General features: G+C 52.7%; 1 protein-coding gene across 4 annotated transcripts in view; it reads left to right on the forward strand.

Annotated features, from left to right (window-relative positions):
* Nucleotides 1-23,665, forward strand: part of KIAA1522 (KIAA1522 ortholog) — a 42,553-nt gene extending 18,888 nt beyond the window's left edge. For 3 of the 4 annotated variants that reach the window (XM_043995560.1, XM_043995563.1, XM_043995565.1), the window contains exons 2-7: nucleotides 15,470-15,607; nucleotides 16,269-16,324; nucleotides 16,653-16,779; nucleotides 16,885-17,001; nucleotides 17,302-20,034; nucleotides 21,166-23,665. In XM_043995560.1, the coding sequence (XP_043851495.1) occupies nucleotides 15,470-15,607; nucleotides 16,269-16,324; nucleotides 16,653-16,779; nucleotides 16,885-17,001; nucleotides 17,302-20,034; nucleotides 21,166-21,188 (3,194 nt within the window). In that variant the 3' untranslated portion in view covers nucleotides 21,189-23,665. Of the gene's footprint in view, nucleotides 1-11,241; nucleotides 11,410-15,469; nucleotides 15,608-16,268; nucleotides 16,325-16,652; nucleotides 16,780-16,884; nucleotides 17,002-17,301; nucleotides 20,035-21,165 lie in introns of those variants that run through there. The other variant, XM_043995564.1, reaches the window with a different exon arrangement.
* Nucleotides 23,666-23,816: the final 151 nt, after the last annotated feature.

The raw sequence follows: 23,816 nt of genomic DNA on the forward strand, positions 1-23,816 counted from the left end.
TTAGTGTCTACTATGTGTCAGGCATGTGCTCAGTGTGGGGTGGGGTGGGGTGGGGTGGGGAATACCAAGAAAGGCAGACCTGCCTTGTCCTGGAGAAGCTGACATTTGGATAAGTGAGACAACATGTTAATAACTAGGTACATACAAGACATACAGAGTAAAAGGAAGGTAGGTGGTTCAGTGGACAGAGTGAGGGGCAGCTAGGTGGCACAGTGGATAGAGCATTGGCCCTGGAGTCAGGAGTACCTGAGTTCAAATCCGGCCTCAGACACATAACACTTACTAGCCGTGTGACCCTGGGCAAGTCACTTAACCCCAATTGCCTCACTAAAAACAAAACAAAACAAACAAAAAAAGAAAATAAATAAATAACAGAAATACGAGAGGGGAGGGCACTAGCAGCTGGGGGGTGGCAAAGACCTCCAGCAGAAGGTGAGATTTGAAGGAAGCCAAAGCTCTTTTGAGGAGCCCTTGTTGATTTTTGAGACTGAAGGAGGGTCCTGAGACCAAAAAGTGGGAGAACTGCCAGTCCAAGTCTGACTCCTCTTTTTTGTGTGCTCAGATCTGGACTTGTGCTTCCATTGGGTGTTAGGGAATTGGCCAATGACTGGTACACCTGGACTCATCTCTTACACAGACTGGCTGGCCTTTGACCCCAGACTCATCCCTTGACCTTTCCTAGGGTCCCAGGCAGAATTCTAAGACTTTAAAATTTTGGGAGTACATGGAGGTCAGCTTTGATGGAGGGCGTTTCTTAATTGAGGGATGGGGAAGGGAAAGGAATAAGCATTTATATAGCACCTACTATGGGCCAGGTAAAGTGCTAATCGCTTTACAAATATCATCTCATTTGATCCTCCCTGGGAGGTAGATGCTATTATTATCCCTAGTTTACATTTGAGGAAACTGAGGCCAATAGAGTTTGTAACTTTCCCAGGGTCACTCTGAAGCTGTATTTCAAACAAAGGTCTTTCTGACACCAGGCCCAGCACTCTAACTTTTGTGCCTCTTGGCTCCCTCTAGAATTAGGCGTTCCTTGTAACAATGAAGTTGGTCCTTCTTTCCTCACCCCCTTCCCAAGAAGTCCCCAAATGGAAATTCCCTTCCTCTGAGTAAAGCAGTTATGGCCTTGCAATTTATAATTTGAAGAGTCGCCTGGATCTTCGAGAGGTTGTGTGTTATCCCCCCTTCTTTTTTCCTTTTTTTTTTGCGGGGCAGTGGGGGTTAAGTGACTTGCCCAGGGTCACACAGCTAGTAAGTGTCAGATGTCTGAGGCTGGATTTGAACTCAGGTCCCCCTGAATCCAGGGCAACCCCTCCCCCCTTCTATTAATGGCCCACCATCCTCCAGTTACACAGGCTCACAGCTTGTGTCTGACTCACCCCCCTCTCCCCAATCTACAAATCTTTTTCTGCCTTTACAATATCTCACCAATACGCTCCTGTCCAGGGTCCTGTGGCTGGTGTGCATGGCTGAGGGGGCACCTCTGAAGACTTTTCTCAGTCTGCCACATTTGCATGCTGCCTCCCTTTTAATTGATGAGAAAACCGAGGGCCTGACCTGTGGCTGGGACTCACCTAAGGCTGCCCATGTGCAGTGTAAGGAGGGTAGGTTAGGGTTCAAATCCAGGGCCTCCCACCCCAGACACTGCAGGCTCTTGGAGCTACTCTGGGATGGTCATCCGTGTGCCCTGGGAAGCCGTGGGAGTCTGCTGCATGCCAGTCCCCAGCCTTTATCTTGATTGTCACTCGCTCCACTTGACTTTTGGGGAGTAAGGAGAGGAGGAGAGAAACTGGGACTTATTGTTGGGGAAACTTGCAAGCCTGGTAATCAGGCTCATCCTCTGTGACCTTGAGCATGCAGCTTCTTTTGTGTAGCCCTCAGTTTCCCTTTCTGTAAGAAGTGTGGGGAAGATACCGTCCCAGCTGAGCTTTGGAAAGTCCAAAGTGTGACACCAATAAGGAATTCTTACTTTACTTTTCTAATTTGGATTACTAAAGCAGAGATTCAGTTAGCACAATAATTGATTCTTGCTCTTTGTACGCGGCTCTGCTTAGTAGCCTGAGGGGTCCTTGGGCTGAAAGGTTACTCGCTTCCTCCCGGCCCTCCTAGCCTCCCCCCCCAATATTTACCTTAAAACCTGCTGGTCCGCTTGGCTGGGGGTGGGGGGGAGGGGCTGCTGTTGTTTCAGTGGGGCTGGGCTGGAAACTCCCCTGGCTTTCAGTACACCCGCTTGGGGTGTTTTCCCTCTCCTTGGCTGTAAACCTTCCCTTCCGTCCCTTGGAACACTGTCCAAAAGCCAATGTCCCTCCCCCTCTGTCTGAGGACAGAGAGGGGCCTCCCTGGGCCCAGAGGTGGTAGTGGGGGCCCTGAGGCAGGGCCAGTCCTTTCTCCAACCTCTCCCGGCCTGCCTGGTAGTGACAGGTGGGGGAGTGAGGGGAATGGGGGGTTCGGGGTAGGGAAGAGTCATTCCTTTACTTGGGCTGGGCTGTGGCTTCAGGGACTCCCCCATACCCCATTCTCACTGGGCTTTACAAGATGCAGCCATCGCCATTGCATCCTTCCATCAATCTCCCTGCGCCTTCAAACCTTCTTTACCCCTCCTTAGAGCAACTGGGGCACTTAGCCGGGCCTGGGATCCTCAGCCCCATCCCCTCCCCCCCTTCTCTCTATGCCCCCCAAGTAGACACCCCCCCCCTCCTGGTGTGGAAAAGCCTGGGCCCTGAGGCATTGGCCAGGGAGGTTGGGGGCGGGGAGCTGGGGGCTTGAGTCCCTCCCCTTTGGGATACCCCTCCCCCGCTCATTCCTCTGCCCTGAGTCAGGCGGGTGCTTGGGGCGCTCCCTCCTGCCCCGCCCCTGCCCCTGCCCCTTGTACAGGAACGGGGCAGGTTGAGACATCACCCTCCAGAGGATCTTTCCCACATCATAGAGTGGCAGAGCTGGAAGGAACTGCAGCCCTGGAAAGGACCTTGGACCATGAAGGGCTCTGTTCTGAGTCATGGCCTTGGGGGTCTCCTACCCCGACTCCGAAACAGAAGCGTCTCTCCCAAGTTTACACAGCCCTTTATTGAGCTTCAGGACTTTAAACTTCTATCTTTGGAACTCCCTGTTCTAGACTCTTCGTCCGTCCAGGCAGCGGGCATAATGTACAGTGTTGGACTTGAAGTCAGGAAAACCTGGGTTCAAATCCTGCCTCTCACAATGAATAGTCTTGTGACTAGGAAGCAGTCACTTAACCTCACTCAGCATCAGTTTTCTTGTCTATAGGGTGGGGATAATGCCATCTGTCACATGGATCTCACAGGATGACCTTAGACATGTCATTGGTTATTATCACTACTCACTTTCTATGACATCGGGCTATCTGGGGGCAGGGTTTGATTGAGGTCTCCTTTTCCTCTTTCCCTTCCTCGGCCCCTGGGCTGGGTGGTGGGGGTGGTATTGGACAGCCCTCTCAGGCCCGTGTACAGTGTTCCAGGTATGGAGTCCAGACAGAGTCCAGCAGGCTTGGGAGTGGTTCCCTATTCCTTCCCCTTGACCTTCTGCTTGCACCTAGGCCCTTTGGAGGCCTGCTTCCACCTAGAGCTGCTTATGTGTAGGTAAGGAGGGAGTGGCTGCCTGGAGGATGAGGAGGTCCTTCAGCTTCTGGTCTCAGGACTCAAAACCAGCTGTTCTCAAAGCCCAGGCTTGGGGACTTGGCTTCAGTGATGTGCGGCTGTTGTGCACCTGGCACCCTCATCCCTAGGGGTATCCAGTCTGTTGCTTCCTCCCTCTAGGCTGCTTTTGCGCAGCCCCCTCCCATCTCCTGCCTGTTTCTCCTAGACCTGGTGGTGGCTGTTTTTCTTCTGGGTCAGGGCTGGGAAAGAGACTGACCTCCTTTCTGTTCTAGAGGGGGTGAGGATCTGCCCAACTTCCCCACCCAGTGTTTGAGTCTGGGTTCCCAGGGCCTCCCTTCTGTAGCAGAGCTCATTCTCCCCCCAACCAGTAGAATCCTATTGTCCCTGAGGTAACCAAAGGAATTTTAGATTTTGGCTTGGGACCCAAGTTTTTGCCTGTTTGGAGGAGGAGCTGTCCCTGTCCCAAAGCAGCCTCTGCTCTGGAGTGGGGGGAGGAGGGAAGGAGGGACACACAGACCCCCTCCTCCCTCCAGGGAGACAGGGACCTACACTTTAATTAATTAAATTTTTTTTGGCAGGTCAATGAGGGTTAAGTGACTTGCCCAGGGTCACACAGCTAGTGTCAAGTGTCTGAGGTCGGATTTGAACTCAGGTACTCCTGAATCCAGGGCCGGTGCTTTACCACTGTACCATCTACCTGCCCCTGGGACCTGCACTTAAAAAAAGCCACTCAAAGAAAACCAGCAGCAGAATCCCACAAAGAAATATAGCAGCAAATGGGTGCGGTGTTATCTGGCAGATGAAATCCATAGAGCCATAGAGCCAGTTTTCTTTCCCACACACCTCACTCATGCTACTGCACATCTGCAGGGAAGTTGATTCTCTCCTCAGGCTTCCTGGCCCCAGCTCTCCTGGGGCTGTGGCAAGGCATGACAAAGGGGACGTGTCACTGAAGGTGGGGCTAATGGAAGCCAGACTCAACACTGGGAGTTGTTGAATAGGGGAACTGGAGCTCAGGAGGTGGGGGGGGAGGAGAGGGAGGAATTGGAGCCTGAAGAACCCCTACTCCCACACCCCCCAAATGGCTGGTGAAGTAAAGGCTGGACATAGACCTGACTAATTATAATCCTAGTTCTCTGTCTTCTCTACAAATGGTAGCTCCTTTGAGGAAGGAAGGAGCAGAATGACTCTGATTCCACCCCCACCCCGCCCCACTTTGGGCTCTCCGCCAGTGCCCGAGATGCCATGTGTCTGTGGGCGGTGTTATGGTGTGTGTGTGTGTGTGTGTGTGTGTGTTTGCACGCACGCGCTCGCGAGTGTGTGTGCGCGCACTCGCCTGTGTGGTGTTAGGGAAGTGTGTGGGAGTACAGGTGTGTTCATGGGAAGTGGGTGATAAATTTGTATGCTTAGCAATTGGGGTGGGGGGGCGGTGTGTGGTAGTGTCAGGGTAGTTTATCAGGAAGGGTCCTGGATTTAGTCAGAGGACCTGCTTCCAGTTTTGGGCCTGACACTCACTACCTGTATGGCCTTAAAGGGGAAATCATATCTCTCCAGGTGGGTTTCTTTAGTAAAATTTTGGGAGGAGGATTGGATGCCCTCTGAGGTCCCTTCTACCCACATATCTGTGCTCCTGTACATGTGTGAAGAGTATGTGTGTGTGGGGAGGGATTGAGGGTGGTTCGTGTGTCTGGGGGGGGGGCAGGTAGGAAGGAAATGGTATATGAATGTCTGTATGTGTGTATGTTTGTATCTATGTGAGAACAATGGGCAGGGACATGTGGCTTGTATGGGTACATGCATGTGTGGAAAGGTGAACAGTATGTGTGAGAGGACACATGCATAAGGCGGTATGTATGCGGATATGTGTATATCTATCTGTATATGTGCAGTATGGGGGCGTATATATGCCATCTATACGGAGGGAAACTTCTCTGGTTAATATGTCGCTGCTTGTGCGAGTGGGTCTGGAGAAATGACATTTTGGGGAAAAAGTTCTTAATTTGAAATCAGGGCCTGAATTAGTAGCTGTGTGACCCTGAACAAGTCACTTAACCACTCTGTGCCTTAGTGTCTTTATCTACAAAATGAGGAAGTTGGACTCTATGGCTTCTTAAGGTCCCTTCCAGTTCACCCAGAACATTCTTTTTTAAATCATGAAAGTATTTTTTTATTATTTTCTAGTTACATGTAAAGATAGTTTTCAACATTTGTTTTCATACGATTTTTAGTTCCAAATTTTTTTTCCCTCCCCAAGACAGCAAGCAATCTGATATAGGTTATATATGTACAATCACATTAAACCTATTTCTGCATTAGTCGTGTTGTGAAAGAAGAATCAGAACAAAAGGGGAAAATCTCAAAAAACAAAAAAACAAAAAGAAAAATAGGAACAGTAGGATTCAATCTGCATCCAGATTCCACAGTTCTTTTTTCTGGATGTGGAGAGCATTTTCCATCATGAGTCCTCTGGAATTGTCTTGGATCATTGAGAAGAGCTAAGTCTATCACGCTTGATCATCACACAACATTGCTGTTACTGTGTACAGTGTTCTCCTGGTTCTGCTCACTTTACTCACTTAAGTCTTTCCAGATTTTTCTGGAATCTGCCTGCTTATCATTTCTTATGGCACAATAGTGTTCCATTACATTCATATGCCACACCTTGTTCAGCCATTCCCCAGTTGATGGGCATCCCCCTCAATTTCCAATTCTTTGCCACACCCAGAACATTCTTTGTTGTTGTTGTTGTTGGGTTTTTTTGGGGGGGGCAATGAGGGTTAAATCACTTGCCCAGGGTCACACAGCTAGTAAGTGTCAAGTGTCTGAGGCCGGATTTGAACTCAGGTCCTCCTGAATCCAGGGCCGGTACTTTATTCATTGTGCCACCTAGCTGCCCCTCAGAGCATTCTTAATTGCCTTTATATAAGTGCCTTGGTTCAGGTGTGCATGCATTTATTCACCATGCATTTATTAGGGGTCTAGTGTGTGCCAGGCACTGGGGTTACAAAGATAACAGTTAAAAACAGCCCTTCCTTAGGGCAGCTAGGTGGCGCAGTGGATAAAGTATCAGCTTTGGGTTCAGGAGTTCAAATCAGGCCTCAGACACTTGACACTAGCTGTGTGACCCTGGGCAAGTTACTTAACCTTCATTGCCCCGCAAAAACAAACCCCAGCCCTTCCGTCAAGGAGCTTACATTCTTCTGAGGGTACAACTTACTTAAACAGATAAAGTGGTATTTCCTTATAGATACTGTACTACTTACTATATCTGTTCTACAGATCCTGTAGTGGATGGAACACTGAGCCTGGAGTCAGGAAGACCTGAGTTCAGATCCTCCCTCTGCCGCTCGCTACCTGTGTGACCTTGAGCCATTTAATCTTTGCTCTGCAGCTTCAACTGTAAAATGAGGGGGTGGGATTGGAGCTTCAGGTTCTCTTCCAGCTCTAACCTGTGACCCTATGTAGGCCAGTGTGACTGGAACTTCAGAGTATGTGATGTTATCATGCAGTAAACCTGGAAAAGTTGGTTCTGAAGAGCTTTTGTTGGCAAACCCAAGATTTCCTCTTTTCTTTTTTCTTTTTTTCTTTTTTCTTTCTTTTCTTTTTTCTTTTTTTCGGGGGTTGGAGGGATCGGCAATGAGGGTTAAGTGACTTGCCCAGGGTCACACAACTAGTAAGTGTCAAGTGTCTGAGGTCAGATTTGAACTCAGGTCCTCTTGAATCCAGGGCCGGTGTTTTATCCACTGCGCCACCTAGCTGCCCTAAGATTTCCTCTTTTCCCTTGGAGGCAAGAAGGGCCTGTCAGAGCTGGTGTTAGTTAGGAGAGTTGTGTGGATAAGTGGGAGGGAAGAGAAGCCAGGATCAGGGAGGGCCACAAGGGGACTGTTGGAGGGCTAGGTGAGAGGGGTCCTGGGCCTGAACTGGCTAGGCTGGGGATCCTCAGTGGAGATGAGGCCAGAGAGCAAAAAGAGCATCAATTTAGGGCTGGAATGGACCTTAGAGAGGCTCTAGCCCAGCTCCCTCAGATCAGACAAGATAACACACTTTGTAAATGTTCGCTGTAGTTATTGGGTTATTATTTACTGCTGTGATTGTTGTGACTCTGTGTCTTCCCAGGCTGGAGAGTTCCCTATGGGCAGATCCAGGGCTGCATAACTCTCTACCCTCCTTTACCTGCAGCACTAACTCAGTGGTAGACAGTGTTCATGTCTGCATTGTTGGCTGGCTCTCCTCTGCCCTCAATACCTCCCCCCACCCTGCTCGCCATGAATCCCTTTTCCACAAGGTGGGCCGCCCTGCCCTGGCTCCGAGAGGCCAGCTTTTGGAGTGTGCCCAATAGGGTAATAACCCTGAATTCCATTTCCACAATGATGATGTCCTCACAATAACCATATAAAGTTGGTGAAAATATCCTCGTTTAAGATGTGAGGAAACCAAGGCTCCAGAGAGGGGGCTAACTTCTGGGGGGCACCCACTTAAGAAGTAGGGAATCCTGGTTTGTACTCCCAGGCCAGCACTATGCTGTGCCCTGGCATGCTTGTCCCTGCAGGTTATGTATGCCCAGGAGAGCCGGGCTCTTCCAGCAGACTCTAGCACCTCAGCGGAGCCAGCCCCCCTGGTGGGAGCCTGGCCGGCAAACCAGCCCCTAGCCAGAGCAGCATGTAGATAATCATAGCAGCCTCCTGACCTGGGCTTTTCCTTTTCTCTCACAGGACTGGGCTGAGTTCAGGATGATTCAGTGGCTGAGGCCTTTAAAATGAGGTCCCTCCTGTCCCAAGCCCTGACCTCACCTCTGGCCACCTGCTCCTTTCCTGGGAGAACTGCTCTGGACCAGGGTCTTGGATCCTGTGGGAAGGGCTAGAGCCAAGATCAAGGCAGGCAATAGCCCTGGTGTCTTCACTTTGGGTAGACCTGGTACAGAGTGTTGTGTTCATTTCTGGGCATTTTAGGAAGGGCATTGTCAGGCTGGAATGCCTTCAAAGGATGATGAGACCATATTTTGAGAACAAGTTGAAAAAACTGGGAATTTTTAGCTTGGAGAAGAGAAAGCTTGGGGGTGGTAGGGAGGAGAATGCTAGCTCTCTTTAAATAGTTGAAGGGTAATCCTATGGAAGAAGAATTAGATTTTCTCTCCTTGGCTCAAGAGGGGCCTAGAAGCAATAGGTAGACATTGCAGAGGGAGATTTTGGATGGATGCAAGGAAGAGATTTCTAACCATTAGACCTGTCCCAAATTGGAATCAACTCCATGGATGCAACAGTAAATCAAGGGTGTTCCCAAAGTCTTAGACCCTTTAGGGATACCCTGTATTTACTGAACAGTTATTGTTTTTAGGTTGGGCATTGAGGGTTAAGTGACTTGCCCAAGGTCACACAGCTAGTAAGAGTCAAGTGAATGAGGCCAAATTTGAACTCAGGTTCTCCTGACTCCAGGACCAGTGCTCTATCCACTGAGCCACCTAACTGCCCCTACTGAACGGTTATGAAGCACCTACTAGGTACAGGCACTGTGTTGGGTGTACACAGAAAAGGATCTGGGATTTTACCAACTCAGATAATTCTAGGTGTGGGAACTCCCTCCACCAGCTTTTTACCAATACTGATAACAAGCCATCTATGACTGATGGGTCTGAGGCACATTGAGGTTGGAGTGGTGTACCCAGAATCACAAAGGTAGCAAGTCAAAAGAGGCAAGATTTGAACCTTCCCGAATCCAAGCCCAGTTCCCTTATCTTTTGTGCCAGCTGCTTCTAGGTGCTAGGGATTCAAACAACTGAGCATCCAGCATGTACAGACAGATGGGGCACGATGCCCGATAATTGGAGGAGGGAAAGAACAATAGCACCTGGCGGGGAGATCAGGGAAAGCTTCAGAGAAGAGGTGGCTCCTATGCTGAACCTTGAGGGGAGATTAAAGAATGTTATGAGGGAGTTGAATTGAGTGCATTATAAGTATGGAGGATAATAGCTAGTCCAATTTGGTTGTCAGTCCCTCAGTCAGGCACCTAGCATGTGCCAAGCGCTGTGTAAGTGCTGGGGAATACAAATAACAAACATGAAAGATGGTCCCTGCTCTCAAGGAGCTTACAGTCTAATGTGGGAAGGCTGCACACAAGAGAAAGCTGAAAAGTGGGGCGGGGGAAGGGTAGGTAGCCAGCTGGGCTGCTGGGAAATGAGGAGGTGTGGGTCCCTCCTTAAATGTAGGTTTCAGAGTTAGTGGCTTTGCCCTACAATCAGAGAGGCAGAGGGTACCACTGATGAAGTGGGAGTACAAAGGCTTATTGGATCTTGCAGGATGATGAGATTTCCATGGCTGGAACATAGAAGCCATGGGGGGAGTGGTGGGGAGAGTGATAAGATAAGCCTGAAAAGGGAGCAGCTAGGTGGCGACGTGGATATAGCGCTGGCCCTGGAGTCAGGAGTACCTGAGCTCAAATCCGGCCTCAGACACTTAACACTTACTAGCTGTGTGACCCTGGGCAAGTCACTTAACCCCAATTGCCTCACTAAAAAAAAAAAAAAAAGCCTGAAAAGGTCAGTTGGAACCAGAATATGGAAGGCCTTAAATAGGAGGCTGAATTTGTAATTTAACATAGAGATAATAGGGAGCCATTGAAGATTCTTTTGAAGGAGAGAGATCAGTTGGGAAGCTGTTGCAGTCAGGAAATGATGAAGGCCCTTTAATTAGAGGGAATGGGGTACAGGATGGTTTTGAAGTGGAATTGGGATTTGGCAGCTGATTGGTTTGGGGAGGTAGAGAGTGGTGGAACTCTTAGAGGTTATGAAGTTGGATGGTTTGGGAGGTGCTGGTGCCTTCAACTGAAATAAGGCTATTTGTTGGAAGACAATTTAAAGTAGAGGATCATAAATCTAAATGGGATTTCAGAAGTCATCCAGTCCAACTCCTTATTTGATAGGGAGGAAAAGTGACTTGCCCAAGGTCACAGAGGCCTTTATCAGTGGCAGAATTTGAGCCCAGATCCCCTGACTCCAGAACCAGGGCTCTTTCCACTTTACCATACCTCCAGGTTTGGGGTTTGACTTTCATCAGGAGGAGAGATGACCCCCGGATTTCTGTGAGTCTACAACCTTTGTGACCTTTGGGGAAGTCCCTTCTGAAGCTCTGGGCTTCAGTGGCCTCTTTTGTAAAACCCAGCCCAGCCCAAAGGACTGGAATAAATTGAGTTCCGAGCTCCCTTCTAGCACTACTATCCTGGGATTCTCTGACCTGCTTTGAATTCCATCTCTGCTATTCACTAGCTGTGTGACCTTGGACAAGCCCATGGCCCTTTCTGGGCCTCGGTTTCCCCTTTTGTAAAAATGAGGAGAGAGTTAGGTAGACAAACCTCTCTGAGACGCCTTTCTTGTCAAATCCTCCAGTCTTTTTATTTTTTTGCTCTGGGGTGAAGGCCGAGGGTACTCCAATCTGTCACCCCCTCTGCCCCCAGGCATCCGTTTTGCTCTAGTTTTTGAGGCTGGGAGGCCTGGGGTCCAGCCGCCCGGCTGGAGCACCCAAGGGGAGAGAGGAGGGGGCGGGAGCCAATGGTGCAGTGGCGGCCGGCCAGCCCCTCCCCCGGCCCTAGAGTCGCCGCCCTCCCTCCTTTCCGAGCTGGCGCAGTTTCCCGTCTCCAGTCCTCGCCAAAGCCTGGACGGAGGCGGAGCAGCTCCAACAGGCAAGGGCGGGCCCCAGAGCCTTCGGGGACCCAGGGCTCGGGGTCCCCTCAGCCGCCGCCACCATGGTTGTGTTTATGGGCCGGCACCTCCCCTCGCTCCTCGGGCTCTTTAAGAAAAGGGGTGAGTGAGTGAGTGGGGAGCAGCCTGCGTGGGGTGGGGCGAGCATCCTCTAGCATCCCTGCCCCGCCCTGGGGAGCTCTCCAAGCACTCTGTATGGGGCTAAGCTGCTGGCTCTCTCTGGGATTCCTGCCTTCCTGGAGAAAGTGTAGGATTCTCTGGGCATTTGAATGGGGGTGGGGCTTTAGTCCTTTAGCATCCTTGTGGCTCTCCCTGAGCCTGGGGAATCTCCAAGCTCTTCAAAGGGGAGGGGAGGTGCCCCTCTGACTCCCCCCCCCCCACCTGGGGCAGATTCTGGGCATAGTGGCCAGAAGGTCAGGAGAAGGTGATGTGATGATGAGGAGGGGATGTGGGGCCCACTGGCTTTCTCCCATCCCCCATATTCTAGAGGTGAAAGCAGGAGGGATGGTCTTTTTCCTTTTCCTCCTGTATCAGCCCCTGAGAGTTCCTTTTGTCTGGCCACCGCCCCATGGGGGGGGGTGAAGGTTGATGTTTGCAGACTGGGCTGGGTGTGTGAGTGTAGGGCATCGTAGCTATCTGTGTGATTGTGGTTGGGAATATCTATGGATGTGTGTATGTGCAGGTACATCTGGGCCAGGAAGGGAGAGCTGGGAAGTCAGAAACAGACCCGTCACTCTCCCCATCCCCCCAAGAAATCTTGTAAGCCTCTGTCCTGCCTCCCTCAGTGTCCTCAAGGCCTGCCTGTCTGATCTCCTGCCTGCTGCCCCTCCAGGGTTTATCTCTAGCTACCGTCCATTTTCTGCAGGGCACTTCTCTCCCCCCTGGGGTCTTTCTTGGGCCTTTGGGCCTCTACTGGGTTGGTTTTCCTAGCTTTGAGCAACAAGCCTTGGCACAGTCTGAAACTCAGATTTGAGGCCTCTGGGAACAGGGAGGCCTAAATTTCAGAACCGACATTGGTTGAATCTGAGTTAGGGATGCAGTGAGACCCTGGAATTCGCTAAAAGGTATCTGGGAAGCCGGTCCAACGAAAGAGCTCTTGACTATGGAGTCAGGAGACCTGGGTTTCAAGTCCTGCCACTAATTTCCTATGTGACCTTGGGAAAGGCCCTTCTTTTCTCTCTGGGCCTCAGGTTTTTCCTTACTTGTCATGGTGAATATAGAATTTGGCTTGGAATGAAGAAGACTTGGGTTCAGATGCAGTTACTTGACATGATAGAAAGGACCTGGGTTTGAATCTTAGCTCTAACTTATTTACCGTTGTGACCTTGGGCAAAATACTTCTCCTCTCTGGGCTTCAGTTTCATCTTCTGTAAAACGAGAGGGTTGTGATAATCTCTAGAATTCTGTTTAGCTCTGAGTCTAGTAGGGTCCTTATGATATTATGACCTCGTGACCCTGGGAAAGCAACTTAGCCTGTATCTCTGTGCCTCTCATATTGCCCTAGAGATTATCTATGATGGAGTTATTTTAGGGAAGGTTGGAGGGAGTACCAAGTTATTCATCTCTGGGGCTCAGGCACTGTTTTACCTGTTGACTCAGTGAGATTGAATGGAATTGTGGGAAGTAGAATGGAGAACCTGGAGTTCCCCATTACAGTTGGGGTGAGTGTGGGGGGGGGTGAAGTAGGTAAACTTCAGAAGATCATCTTGGAGAGTCAGGGTGGAAGCTGTGACTCTACCTTTCTGGTAGAGAGTGAAGGAATCTCTGAGCATTTTTTTTTTAGTGAGGCAATTGGGGTTAAGTGACTTGCCCAGGGTGACACAGCTTATAAGTGTTAAGTGTCTGAGGCCGGATTTGAACTCAGGTCCTCCTGACTCCAGGGCCGGTGCTCTATCCACTGCGCCACCTAGCTGCCCCTATCTCTGAGCATTTTAATGGGAGTGGGTAGGGTTAGACTAGGTCCTTTAGCCTCCTTCTCCCTCCCAGTGAGCCTGGGGATCTCCAAGCATTTCAAATAGGGGGTTGATCATCAATGGCCTGCCCAGTGAGCCTGGGGGTGGCCATCAGTGTCCAGCCTAGTGACCAGGTCCTCTCCTCCTCAGGGTGGGGGGCTCCCCTTTAAATAGTCCTTTGTAAGGTACAGAAAGGTTTAGCCAAGGTCATATGACCCATGTCCCCCTTGTTGCTTATGTTGTATATTCTGTTTAAAGGGGCAGAGGCCACTTCACTTGACAGAGTGGACTGTGTCAGCACTCTGTAGGCCCTCCCCATCCCCCCCAGAGGAGGAGTCTGTAATAGGATCTCTTGTAAGGGAGCCAGCCTCATCCCGGGGATCTTTCTGGGCGTGAGAGAGTGACAGTCTGCTGCGGGAGTAAAGAAAAGTGGGGCTCTGAACCCTGTCCCTAATAACCATCTCCTTCCTTCTCCCCCTCCATTGCCACATAAGTCAATGCAGGACTGAAAGGGAACATCGAGCAAGCTCCGACCGTGTGTCCCAGGGCCCTTTACAGAGCACCGAGCCCCAGTACCGTAGAGGTCACGGGGTGGTAGGGGCTAGGGCACAAAGAAAGAGAGTGCAGTGATACACAGTATTATGTGACCAAATGCCTTAGAGAAAGGTAGCATGGGGCAGTGGATAGAGAGCCAGTCTCGTACTCAGAAAAGCCTGGGTGCCAGGGTGATATATCGGCTCTGGGAGACAGGGCAAGACAGCGACACTTTCAGTGGCCCAGCAACCCTCTGAGACTCTCAGCGGTAAAGAAGGTGCCCATCCCAGTTGGGAGAGGATATTCCGCATCAGGGCCCCCCTCTGCTAATGAGATCACAGGTTTGGTTTTTAAAAAGTGTGGTAGAAAGATCCAAAACAAAGTGCAGGGTGAGGCCTGAGGGGAAAGGCTTCTTAGAGATAGTAGCATTTGAATTGGGTTGTGAAGGAAGGAAGGAGCACTCCGTGTGTGCCAGGTACTGTGCTCCTCTCTCATCTGATTTTCACAACAGCTCTTTGGAGTGGGTGCTGTTGTTATTCTCATTTTACAGTTGAGGAAACTGAGGCAGATGGGTTAAGTGACTTGCCCAGGGTCCCTCAGCTAGTAAGTGTCTGAGGCTGGATCTGAACTCAGGTCATCTTGATTCCTGACTTGAGGTGCAGAGCTCTATCCATTGTATCCCCTAGCTACTTCTCCAAAAGATGGGAGGAATTTACTACTCCCATTAGAATGTAAGTTCTTCTCTTTTTTTCTTAACTTCAGCCTTGGCATAGTGTCTGGCGCATACTAAGTGCTTAATAAATGCTTGTTTCCTTCTTTCCTTCCTCCCTCCCTCCCTTCCTCCCTTCCTTCCTTTCTTCCTCCTTTCCTTTCTTCCCTTCCTTCCTTCCTCCTTTCTTTCCTTTCCTTTCCTTTCCTTTCCTTTCCTTTCCTTTCCTTTCCTTTCCTTTCCTTTCCTTTCCTTTCCTTTCCTTTCCTTTCCTTTCCTTTCCTTTCCTTTCCTTTCCTTTCCTTTCCTTTCCTTTCCTTTCCTTTCCTTTCCTTTCCTTTCCTTTCCTTTCCTTTCCTTTCCTTTCCTTTCCTTCCTTCCTCCCTCCCTCCCTTCCCTCCTTTCCTCCCTCCCTCCCTTCCCTCCTTTCCTTCCTCCCTCCTTTCCTCCCTCCTTCCCTTCCTCCCTCCCCTCCCCTCCCCTCCCCTCCCTCCTCCCCTCCCCTCCCCTCCCCTCCCCTCCTCTCCTTCCTTTCTTTCTAGGCACTGTGCTCATTGCTGGGGACACAAAGAAAGGCAAAAGCTAGTGCCTGCTCCCTGAGCACACAGTGAGAGGGGAGGGAGGGGGAGTGGGAGGGTGGGGCAGCTTTCCCTTGACCATGGGGAGTCCAAGGACCTGGCTGCAGAGCCGCACTTTGTTCCTTCCCTCCCATCCATCCTTGGCTAAGTCCTTTACCGCCTCACTTGCCTCCTCTGTAAAAGGAGAAATGAACCAGACAGTGAGAGGGAGCCTCATAGGACATTGGAAAGAAGACCATTTCTAGCCAGACGGTCTGGGGTTGAGTCACTTCCTCTCCCTGGCCTCAGTTTCTTCATCTGTAAGATGAGAGGGTTGGAGTGGATGACCTCTGAGGTCCCTTCCAGCTCCAGCTCTGTGACCTGAGACTTTCTTCTTCCCCTGTCCGCAGGCTCGAGCAAAGCAGACAACAAGCAGCTGCCGTCGGATGACCACCAAGACAATGTCTTCTTCCCCAGCAGCCGACCCCCTCACCTGGAGGAGCTGCACTTTCAGGCCCAAGAAGGACTGCGATCCCTGCAGCACCAAGGTGCCAGTGCCCCCCAGGCAGCTGAGCCCCTTCTGTCCCAGCCCTGGGGGCACTGTTAGCATAGAAGAGAAGCACACACCAGTGCAGACAGCGAGATGATTCACTATCTGACATGCGAAGTGCATAAGCAAGCATTCTGGGAAGTCTGAGGGAGCTTCTTGGAAGAGGTGGCGTTTGAGGTGGACTGCAGAGGATGGTTAGAGGGTGTGAGAAGATGTGTCTCAGGTCCAAGGCTGATTCCTCTGGACCTTAGTTTCTTCATCTGCAAAAGGAGCAAGTGGAACCAGATGAGCTCTTGGGCCTCCTTTTCATTTTTTTTTTTTTTTTTGCGGGGCAATGGGGGTTAAGTGACTTGCCCAGGGTCACACAGCTAGTAAGTGTTAAATGTCTGAGGCTGGATTTGAACTCAGGTCCTCCTGACTCCAGGGCTGGTGCTCTATCCACTGTGCCACCTAGCTGCCCCCCTCCTTTCCATTTTAGGCCCTGTGATTCCCCAGGCTTTTTGGGTACTGTGTGACGCTGGGGCATCCTGGGGCTGGAGGCCATGAGGGCAGGATTAGGAGGATGCTAGGGCTGCCACCTCCTCTTTTCCACCTCTGACCACAAGGTCCCTGAGTTAGAGGCTGGAGTTCAGGATAGTTTCTCTCTTTCCATCTTTCAGAAAAACAGAAGCAGAACAAGGATTGCTGGGACCATGGAGATAATCAGAGCATCAAGGTGAGAGGCTGCTGTCCTGGCCTGCATTCCCTCACTTCTCCCCGGAGCTTCCCAGGTTCCCTCAGGGACCGTGCCTGAGGAAGAAGCAGCACGTTAGAGGGCAGACAGCAGTGGGTTTAGCATTAGAGGGTCTGGCCCACATTGAAACTCTGCTGTTTATCTCTGGTCCTCTCTTGCCCAATCTTCAGTCAGGGAATGGGACTGTGGGTTCATTCTGTCAGTACCGTGAATCCTGAAGGAGCAGAGGCTGGCATGCCCCTGGCCCATCCCTGAGCCTGCTCTCTCTCTCTCTCTCTCTCTCTCTCTCTCTCTCTCTCTGTCCCCACAGTCATCCCAGATGGGCACCGAGGAGCAGGACAATATTTCCTTCTGTAGTCAGAGCACCACATCCACCATGGAGAGCTCCGCCGCCGAGGATGCCATGTCCATCCGCTCTGAGATGATCCAGCGCAAAGGTGCCTAGCTGGGGACCGGGCAGGGGTCTCGCCAGCCGCCACACCTCCTCCCTGTGCGTGTCCATTAACCCTTTCATCGTGCCTCATTAACTCCCTCCCTTGCAGGCTCCACCTTCCGACCTCATGACTCATTCCCCTCCAAATCAGGGAAATCTGGCCGGAGAAGGCGAGAAAGGCGGAGCACGGTGCTGGGGCTCCCACAGCACGTCCAGAAAGAGCTGGGTGAGCTGTCGCCCGGGTGGGGAGGAGGAGGAGGAGGAGGAAAGTGGAGCCGGTCTGGAGAATAAGTGGCTCAGGCTCTCCTGCAGGAGTCTTGCGAGAGTTCAGGCAGCTGTTGCCTGGTACAGATGAGAGGGGCTGGGGGGAGCAACTTGTTCAGGCGTCACACTGCTAAGCAGTGTCAGGGCTGGATCTCTTCTGACCCCGGATCTGGTGGTGTTTTCGTTGTCCTCCACTTGGTCTATGTAGGGGAGAAGCTCTAACTCACTGACTGGTTCCTCTCCTCTTCTTGTCCACTTCTAGGTCTAAGGAATGGGCATGACCTGCCCGGCATGGCCAGGCCTCCTGCTCGCCTTACCAATGGTCATGGTGCAGCAGGGGGAGTGGTCCACATCCCCACAGTGGATGGGCAGCTGGCGGTCCCTGGGAGTGATGTTCCTGGGGTTCGAGTGTCACTGGTCAGGCTGGAAGCAGGGTCTGGGGATGAGGCTGCCTTACAACGCCACATCGATCGTGTCTACCAAGATGACAGCCTTCTTGGCCGAAGGACAGGGGCTCGGCTGTCCCCCCTGGTCCGACCCAAGTCACTGGCCGTGCCGGGGATGACCGGTGGGGCGGGATCCCCAGAGCCGCTCAGCCCGGCCATGTCCATCTCACCCCAGGCCACCTACCTCTCCAAGATCATCCCGAATGCAGTCTTGCCACCAACTGTGGATGTAGTGGCCCTGAGCCGCTGCAGCGTCCGCACCCTGAGCCGCTGCAGCCTCATGTCAGCCAGCCCAGCCTCTGTTCGCTCCCTGGGGCGCTTCTCCTCCTCCTCTTCTTCCTGCCGACCCCGAAGCCGCCATGCCTCTTCCTCCAGTGACAACTGGAGCCACTCACAGTCCACAGAAACAATCGTGTCGGACGGATCTACGCTGTCATCCCAGGGGGGCTCGGAAGAGCGAGTGGACGGGCTGCCGGGCCATGAGGAGGGCAGTGCCCCCCGCCGAGAGAGCCCCCGCAGTCCAGCAGGTAGCGGGGCCTCTGTGGCCACAGGCAGTGGGCAGGCTTCGCCCAGCGTGGGCAGCAGCAAGGCCGATGGCTCAGACACCATCAGCATTCAGAGTGGACACTCGTCTGTCAGGAGCGTGTCTCTGCGGAAGCTCAAACGTGCTCCGGCACCCCCCCGCCGGACCTATTCCCTTCACCAGCGAGGTTCAGCCGATGGGGCCCCCGGGCTGCCCCCCAAGCCGGAACGAAAGCAGCCACAGCTCCCTGCTGCTGGGGAGCCCGAGGAGGCGGCCCCTGGAGTGCAGGTCCCAGCTCTGTCTCCCAGCACCTCGCAGCGCCTAGTGGGCTCCCCTGAGCGTACACTCTCCCCGTCAAGTGGCTATTCTAGCCAGAGTGGCACCCCTACACTGCCTCCCAAGGGGCTGGTGGGGCCCCCTGCCTCCCCAGGCAAGCGATCCCCAAGGCCTCTAAAGCCTGATCGAGTTTGCTCTCTGAGGTCCCCTGGGGCCTCAGTGTCTTCCTCACTCACCTCCCTCTGTTCCTCTGTTTCATCCTGTGACCCAGCTCTTGTAGATAAGGGTGTCCCTGTGCAGCCTCCAGATGCTCCCTTGCCCCTAACCAACCCGGCTGACAGATTTGTCATTCCCCCTCACCCTAAAGTCCCGGCCCCTTTCTCTCCACCACCCTCAAAACCCAAGCCCCCCACTCCAACTGCACCTGCAGCTACCCCTAACTCCAATTCTAATTCTGCTCCTTCTCCTATCCAGGGGTCCATGACCCCTGGGAAATCTAAGCAGGAATCTTCTACACCCCCCAAGGGTGGATCTCCTCCCCCTTCCCCTCCTCCATCTTATCACCCACCCCCACCACCTGCTAAGAAAGTGGAGGCAGTTGCCGAGGCCCCACCCTCAGCACCTCTGAATTCTGATGGGGAGGCCTTCCAGGACCCCAGCTGGCCACCCCCGCCTCCCCCTGCTCCAGAGGAACACGACCTGTCCATGGCTGATTTCCCCCCACCAGATGAGGCCTTCTTCTCGCCTGCTAGGCCAGAGTCCCCAGCTCCAACTATGGCCTCGCCCCCTGCCCCCACCGAGCCTCTTGGCCCAGCCCAGGCCTCTCCTGCACCTCCAGAGTCTCCTCCTCAGTCTGTGGCCAAGCCTGAGATGCAGGCCTCCAGCTCCTTCTTGGCCACCATCTCACAAAGCCAACCCCAGTCTGAGTCCCAGCCTACACCTGAACCCCCACCCGTGGCTCCACCCTTGCCAGCCCCCGTCCTTCAACCTAGTTCTGGGAAGCTGTCCGAGCCAGTCAAGGAGCCCTTGGGGCGTAGTAAGAGCATCCCTGCGCCCAAGGAAGATGCCAGCCTCCCTATTGTCACGCCCTCCTTGTTGCAGATGGTGCGGTTACGCTCCGTTGCTCCCCCGGCTCTTCCAGCCTCCGAGGTCCCAGCTGCCCCTGCCCCTGCCCCTGCCCCTGCCCCCGCCCCGCAGAAACCACTGCGGAAGGCACTGTCTGTGAGGGGTGGCCAGGCACCTGGGCCCTCCACTGGGCTTCACGCAGCCATGCGCCTCAAGGTCTCCAGCCTGGCCTCCACAGAAGCCCCCCTCAGTCCTCAACCCAATGGCCCGCCCGAGCCAGAGGCCTCGTCACCACGGCCACAGTCCCCCGCCTCTCCCGCCTCCACCGCCAGCTTCATCTTCTCCAAGGGTGCCAAGAAGCTGCAGCTGGAGCGCCCCGTCTCTCCTGAGGCCCAGGCTGACCTGCAGCGGAACCTGGTGGCTGAACTCCGGACCTTGTCTGAACATCGGGGGCCGCAGGTCCAGAGGAAACCCAGCAAGTCTGCCCCGCCTGTGGCCCGCAAGCCGGCACTGGGGTTTTCCCCATCTGGCTCCCCTGGCAACAAGCCGGCCGAGAGCCCCTCGGCCTCCCCTGCCAATGGGCATGCCCGCCCCGAGGACAGGACTAAGCGAGAGCTAGCAGAGAATGGAGGCACTGTGCAGTTGGCGGGCCTGGAGCCGCAGCCACTGAATCCCACTGCCTCAGGTACCTGGGTCCTTGGAGTGGGGCTCCTTCCCTGCTGACCTGTCGCACAGTGGGCCCAGCTTTGCTTGTGCTTAGAGGACCCCCAGTAGTCATGAGGAGTTGAGCTCTCCAGCCACAAGCTGCAGCTCCTCATTACTCCTGGAGGCACTTGGAGGTTTAAAAGCACTTTTGGGGCAGCTAGGTGGTACAGTGGATAGAGCACCGGCCCTGGATTCAGGAGGACCTGAGTTCAAATCTGGACTCAGACACTTAACACTTACTAGCTGTGTGACCCTGGGCAAGTCACTTAACCCCAATTGCCTCACCAAAAAAAAAAGAAAAGAAAAGCACTTTCCTTACACGGGCGTGCAGTCCCCGATTGCCAGCATGTGGCATGGAGGCTCTGATCTGGGTGTTTGCCTTGGAGTCATCCAGCAAGGGAATATCAGAGCCAGTTGTTGAACTCGGGTCTTAGGGAGGCCAGTGCTCTTTCCAGTCAGTCAGGCCCAGGGCTTCCCTTGGTCCCCTCAGGAGACCCCGGCAGTCATGAGAGAACTGACACCCTAAATGAACCCTTGAAGGGTCTGAGTTTCTTTACTCCCTTCTCAGGGTCCCAGCATGGGGGAGAGGTGATAGGGGACGGAGGTTATGTGGACATCTGGGGGAGGAGGAAAGGATCAAGATTTAGAGCATCTTGGAGCTGAGAAGCGATCTCAGAGGTCACCTGAACTGAACTTCCCTCTGCCACATCTCTGACAATGCCACCTGGCCTTAGTGGCACCATTGGCAGCTAGGAGGGGCGAATGGATGGAGCGTTAGACTTGGGGTTGGAAAGACCTGAGTTCGAATCTGGCCTTAAGTACTTACTGGGTGTGTGACTCTGGGTAAGTCACTTAGCCTCTGCCTCAGTTTTGTCATCTGTAAAAGAATACCAGCAGCTACTTCACAGAGTGGTTGTGAGGATCAAATGAGGTAATAGTTGTAGTAAAGGGCTTCGTACACAGTTGGTGCTTAATAAATGCACCGTTAGCAGTGGGCAGTGGGGATGGCCCAGCAGAGAAGCCCTGAAAATACAGACCAGGGCCCTTCTTGGGCAGTTCAGATCCATGGACCTGCCCTCCTCTAACAGGCCACTCCCCTTGCTTTTCACAGAAAAACAGGAAGAGCTGGTCTGACTGACCTGAGGGGACAGCACTCTGGTACTACTGACCTATCCTACGAACACAATCTCTCAGGGACCTGAGCAGGTGGAAGCGTGAGAACAACTGGAGAACTGGACAGATGCTTGACTTAATACAAAGGAAGAATTCCGCCTTAGCCTCCACGGCCTTTGATATTTATGCAAACCCTGGTGAGGGCAGCTTTCCCCACCAAGTTAGGCAGTTTGCTTTTGCCTTTTTACAACAAATAACGGATGCTCCCAGAGTCGCCGCATCTCCCTCTCCGACCCCATCCTGCCTTGGCCGAGGAAGGACAGAGGATGATGGGAGAGGGAGCGATCTCAGCCGGCCCCAAGGCCCTAGCCCTAAAGAGGCCGGTGCCTGGTCCAGAGCTCCCTGGGGTTTGATGTTTTGGTTCTTTTCTGTTGAAAACACTTCCTCTCTTTCTCCTCTCCCCTGCCTTCCCTACCCCCCCCTTCCATTTCTGGGATAATTAGTCCTGTAATCAAGCACACAATAGTAGTTTTGAATCAAAGCACTTTTCAAAGACAGCGGCCTGTCCATCTTACAGGGCACGTGGCCGGCCTTCCATCCTGCCAGCTGTCGCCTCCTTTCCACAAGGCTCCTGTTTACATGGCAGCCATTCTCACCCTCTGGGTCTTGGCTGGCCTTCTCAGGCTGGTGTGGGCGTCTGTCTGGTGTGCCCCATTCCTTTGGGTCTTGAGGCTTCAGAAGGGGGACAGGCGGGTGGGCGTAGCAGTCCCTGACCTTTGGAGGCAAGGGCAAAGCACAAAAGCGGAGGAGAGGGCTGAACTCCCGCGGCCACATCTTTTCACAAGCCTCCGCGTTGTTTCCCAACTTGCCTGCTCCCAACAGGTGCTTCCATCAGTAGTGGGGGATGGTGCCAACATGACCCCAGGTCAGAAGGAAGGGACTTGTCCCCACTCCCTTCTCAGGGCATCAGAATTTGACTGGAGAAGAGAAAGGAAGTTGCGCTCGGTAGCAGCTCTGGCTCTCTTCACTTCTAGAGGTTGAGAGCCCCCTCTCTGAGCTGATGGGCTTCTCTCCTTTCCCAGGCCAGCCCTAGGTACTGGCTTTTGTGGTTGGCAGTGGCAGGCGGCTGTAGGCTGCACAGGGTATGGAGGAGGAGGGATACCTCTTGCCACTGGTACTAGTGCTGCTCATGTACTCTCCTTTTCCTCCACCCCTTTCGGTGGGATTCCACCTTCTGGATATGCCTCTTTGCACCGGATGCTTGTTTAGGGAATGGCAAAGGCTGATTGAGAGGTCAGTCACACATGCCAAAGGCATCCTTGGACTATTCTAAGAATATGAATACCTCCCTGGCCTGTCCCTTGGTCCAACCAGCCTGGGATTCATGGGTTTGGTTTTATTTTATTTTTTTTGGCAGCCAGAATAAGCAGGAGAGCATGGGCATGATCTATGATTTCAGCCTCCAAAAGTTAGGGATGCTCTTCAACAACCTTGGATTTCTCTTTAGTAACTTGGCCAAGATCTCATCGACCATGGGTTTGATCAAAACCCTCTTGAAACCTGTTTTCAAGGCTAGTAAATCTTTCAGAATAACCTATTTAGGTAGATTTGGAACTGTTTCCGAAGCGGCTGGGGGGTACTGTGAGGGAGGCGAGGCCACATTGGGCAGGGAAGGGCGTTTTTCTACTGGAGGGACGGTGGCTACCACCACCAGACACTAGGTAGCCATCAGCCAACTCTTCTCCACCCCCCTCCCTTGCCCAGGGATGTTTTCATTTGGTCCTGGTGGTGTTTGCGGAGCTCGACTAGGCTGGGGCCTGAGCCTCTTGAAGGGACTCCTGAGGGTGCCTCTGTACCAGTGTCCTTCTCTTCCTGTGGGTCATGACACCTATTGAGTGAATAACCACTGTACAAACTGTGCTGAGCTCTGCTCCTTGATATAATTGGATGTAAGAGCAAGCTTGAGGGGCAGCGTCCACACTGCCTGCAGAACTGCTGAGGTTTGGGAGGGAGGGAGGGTGGGCTTCTTCCTGTCCATTCTAAACTCCTGCTGCCTGACCGTCCTTGCTCAGTTCTGTTACTGGAATCCTGTCCCTTCCAGTGAGGGCACCTGACAATGCCCAGCTCACCCAAGCCTTTCCTGGTTGGACAGAGAACATGGCAGTGGGGACTGAGAAGGGGGGGAAAGGAAGGGAAGTGGCAAGTCCCTGCCTTATCCCCTTGGGGAACCAAGCTGGACCTAGCACTAACTGAGACCAAAAGCCTCTGATTTTTATTCTACAGAAATGTTAGATATAGAGAAATATATATATTTCTTTAAACATTGACCTCACTTTGATTGTTAAAAAAGCCAAAAAAAAACCACCCCCCACCCCTCATTCCAATACCCCAGACGACCTCAGCCCTTTACCTTGAAAAGCCTAAGTGAGATACAATGAAAAACTGTATATGTTTTGGTTAAAATGTTAATTATATGATTAAAGCTGAATTGTTGCTTCCTCTTCTTCCTCAATAGGTGGCTTAAATTGGTTGGGGAGCCCCAGCTCTTCCTGCCTCCTTCAAAAGCTAGAGTCTACTTCATACTTACTAGCTGTGTGACCCTAGCCAAGTCACTTAATCCCCCATTGCCTCTCTCCCCCCCTCCCCCCA

The sequence above is a fragment of the Dromiciops gliroides genome, chromosome 3 (assembly GCF_019393635.1).
Source record: "Dromiciops gliroides isolate mDroGli1 chromosome 3, mDroGli1.pri, whole genome shotgun sequence".
NCBI classification, from domain to species: domain Eukaryota; kingdom Metazoa; phylum Chordata; class Mammalia; order Microbiotheria; family Microbiotheriidae; genus Dromiciops; species Dromiciops gliroides.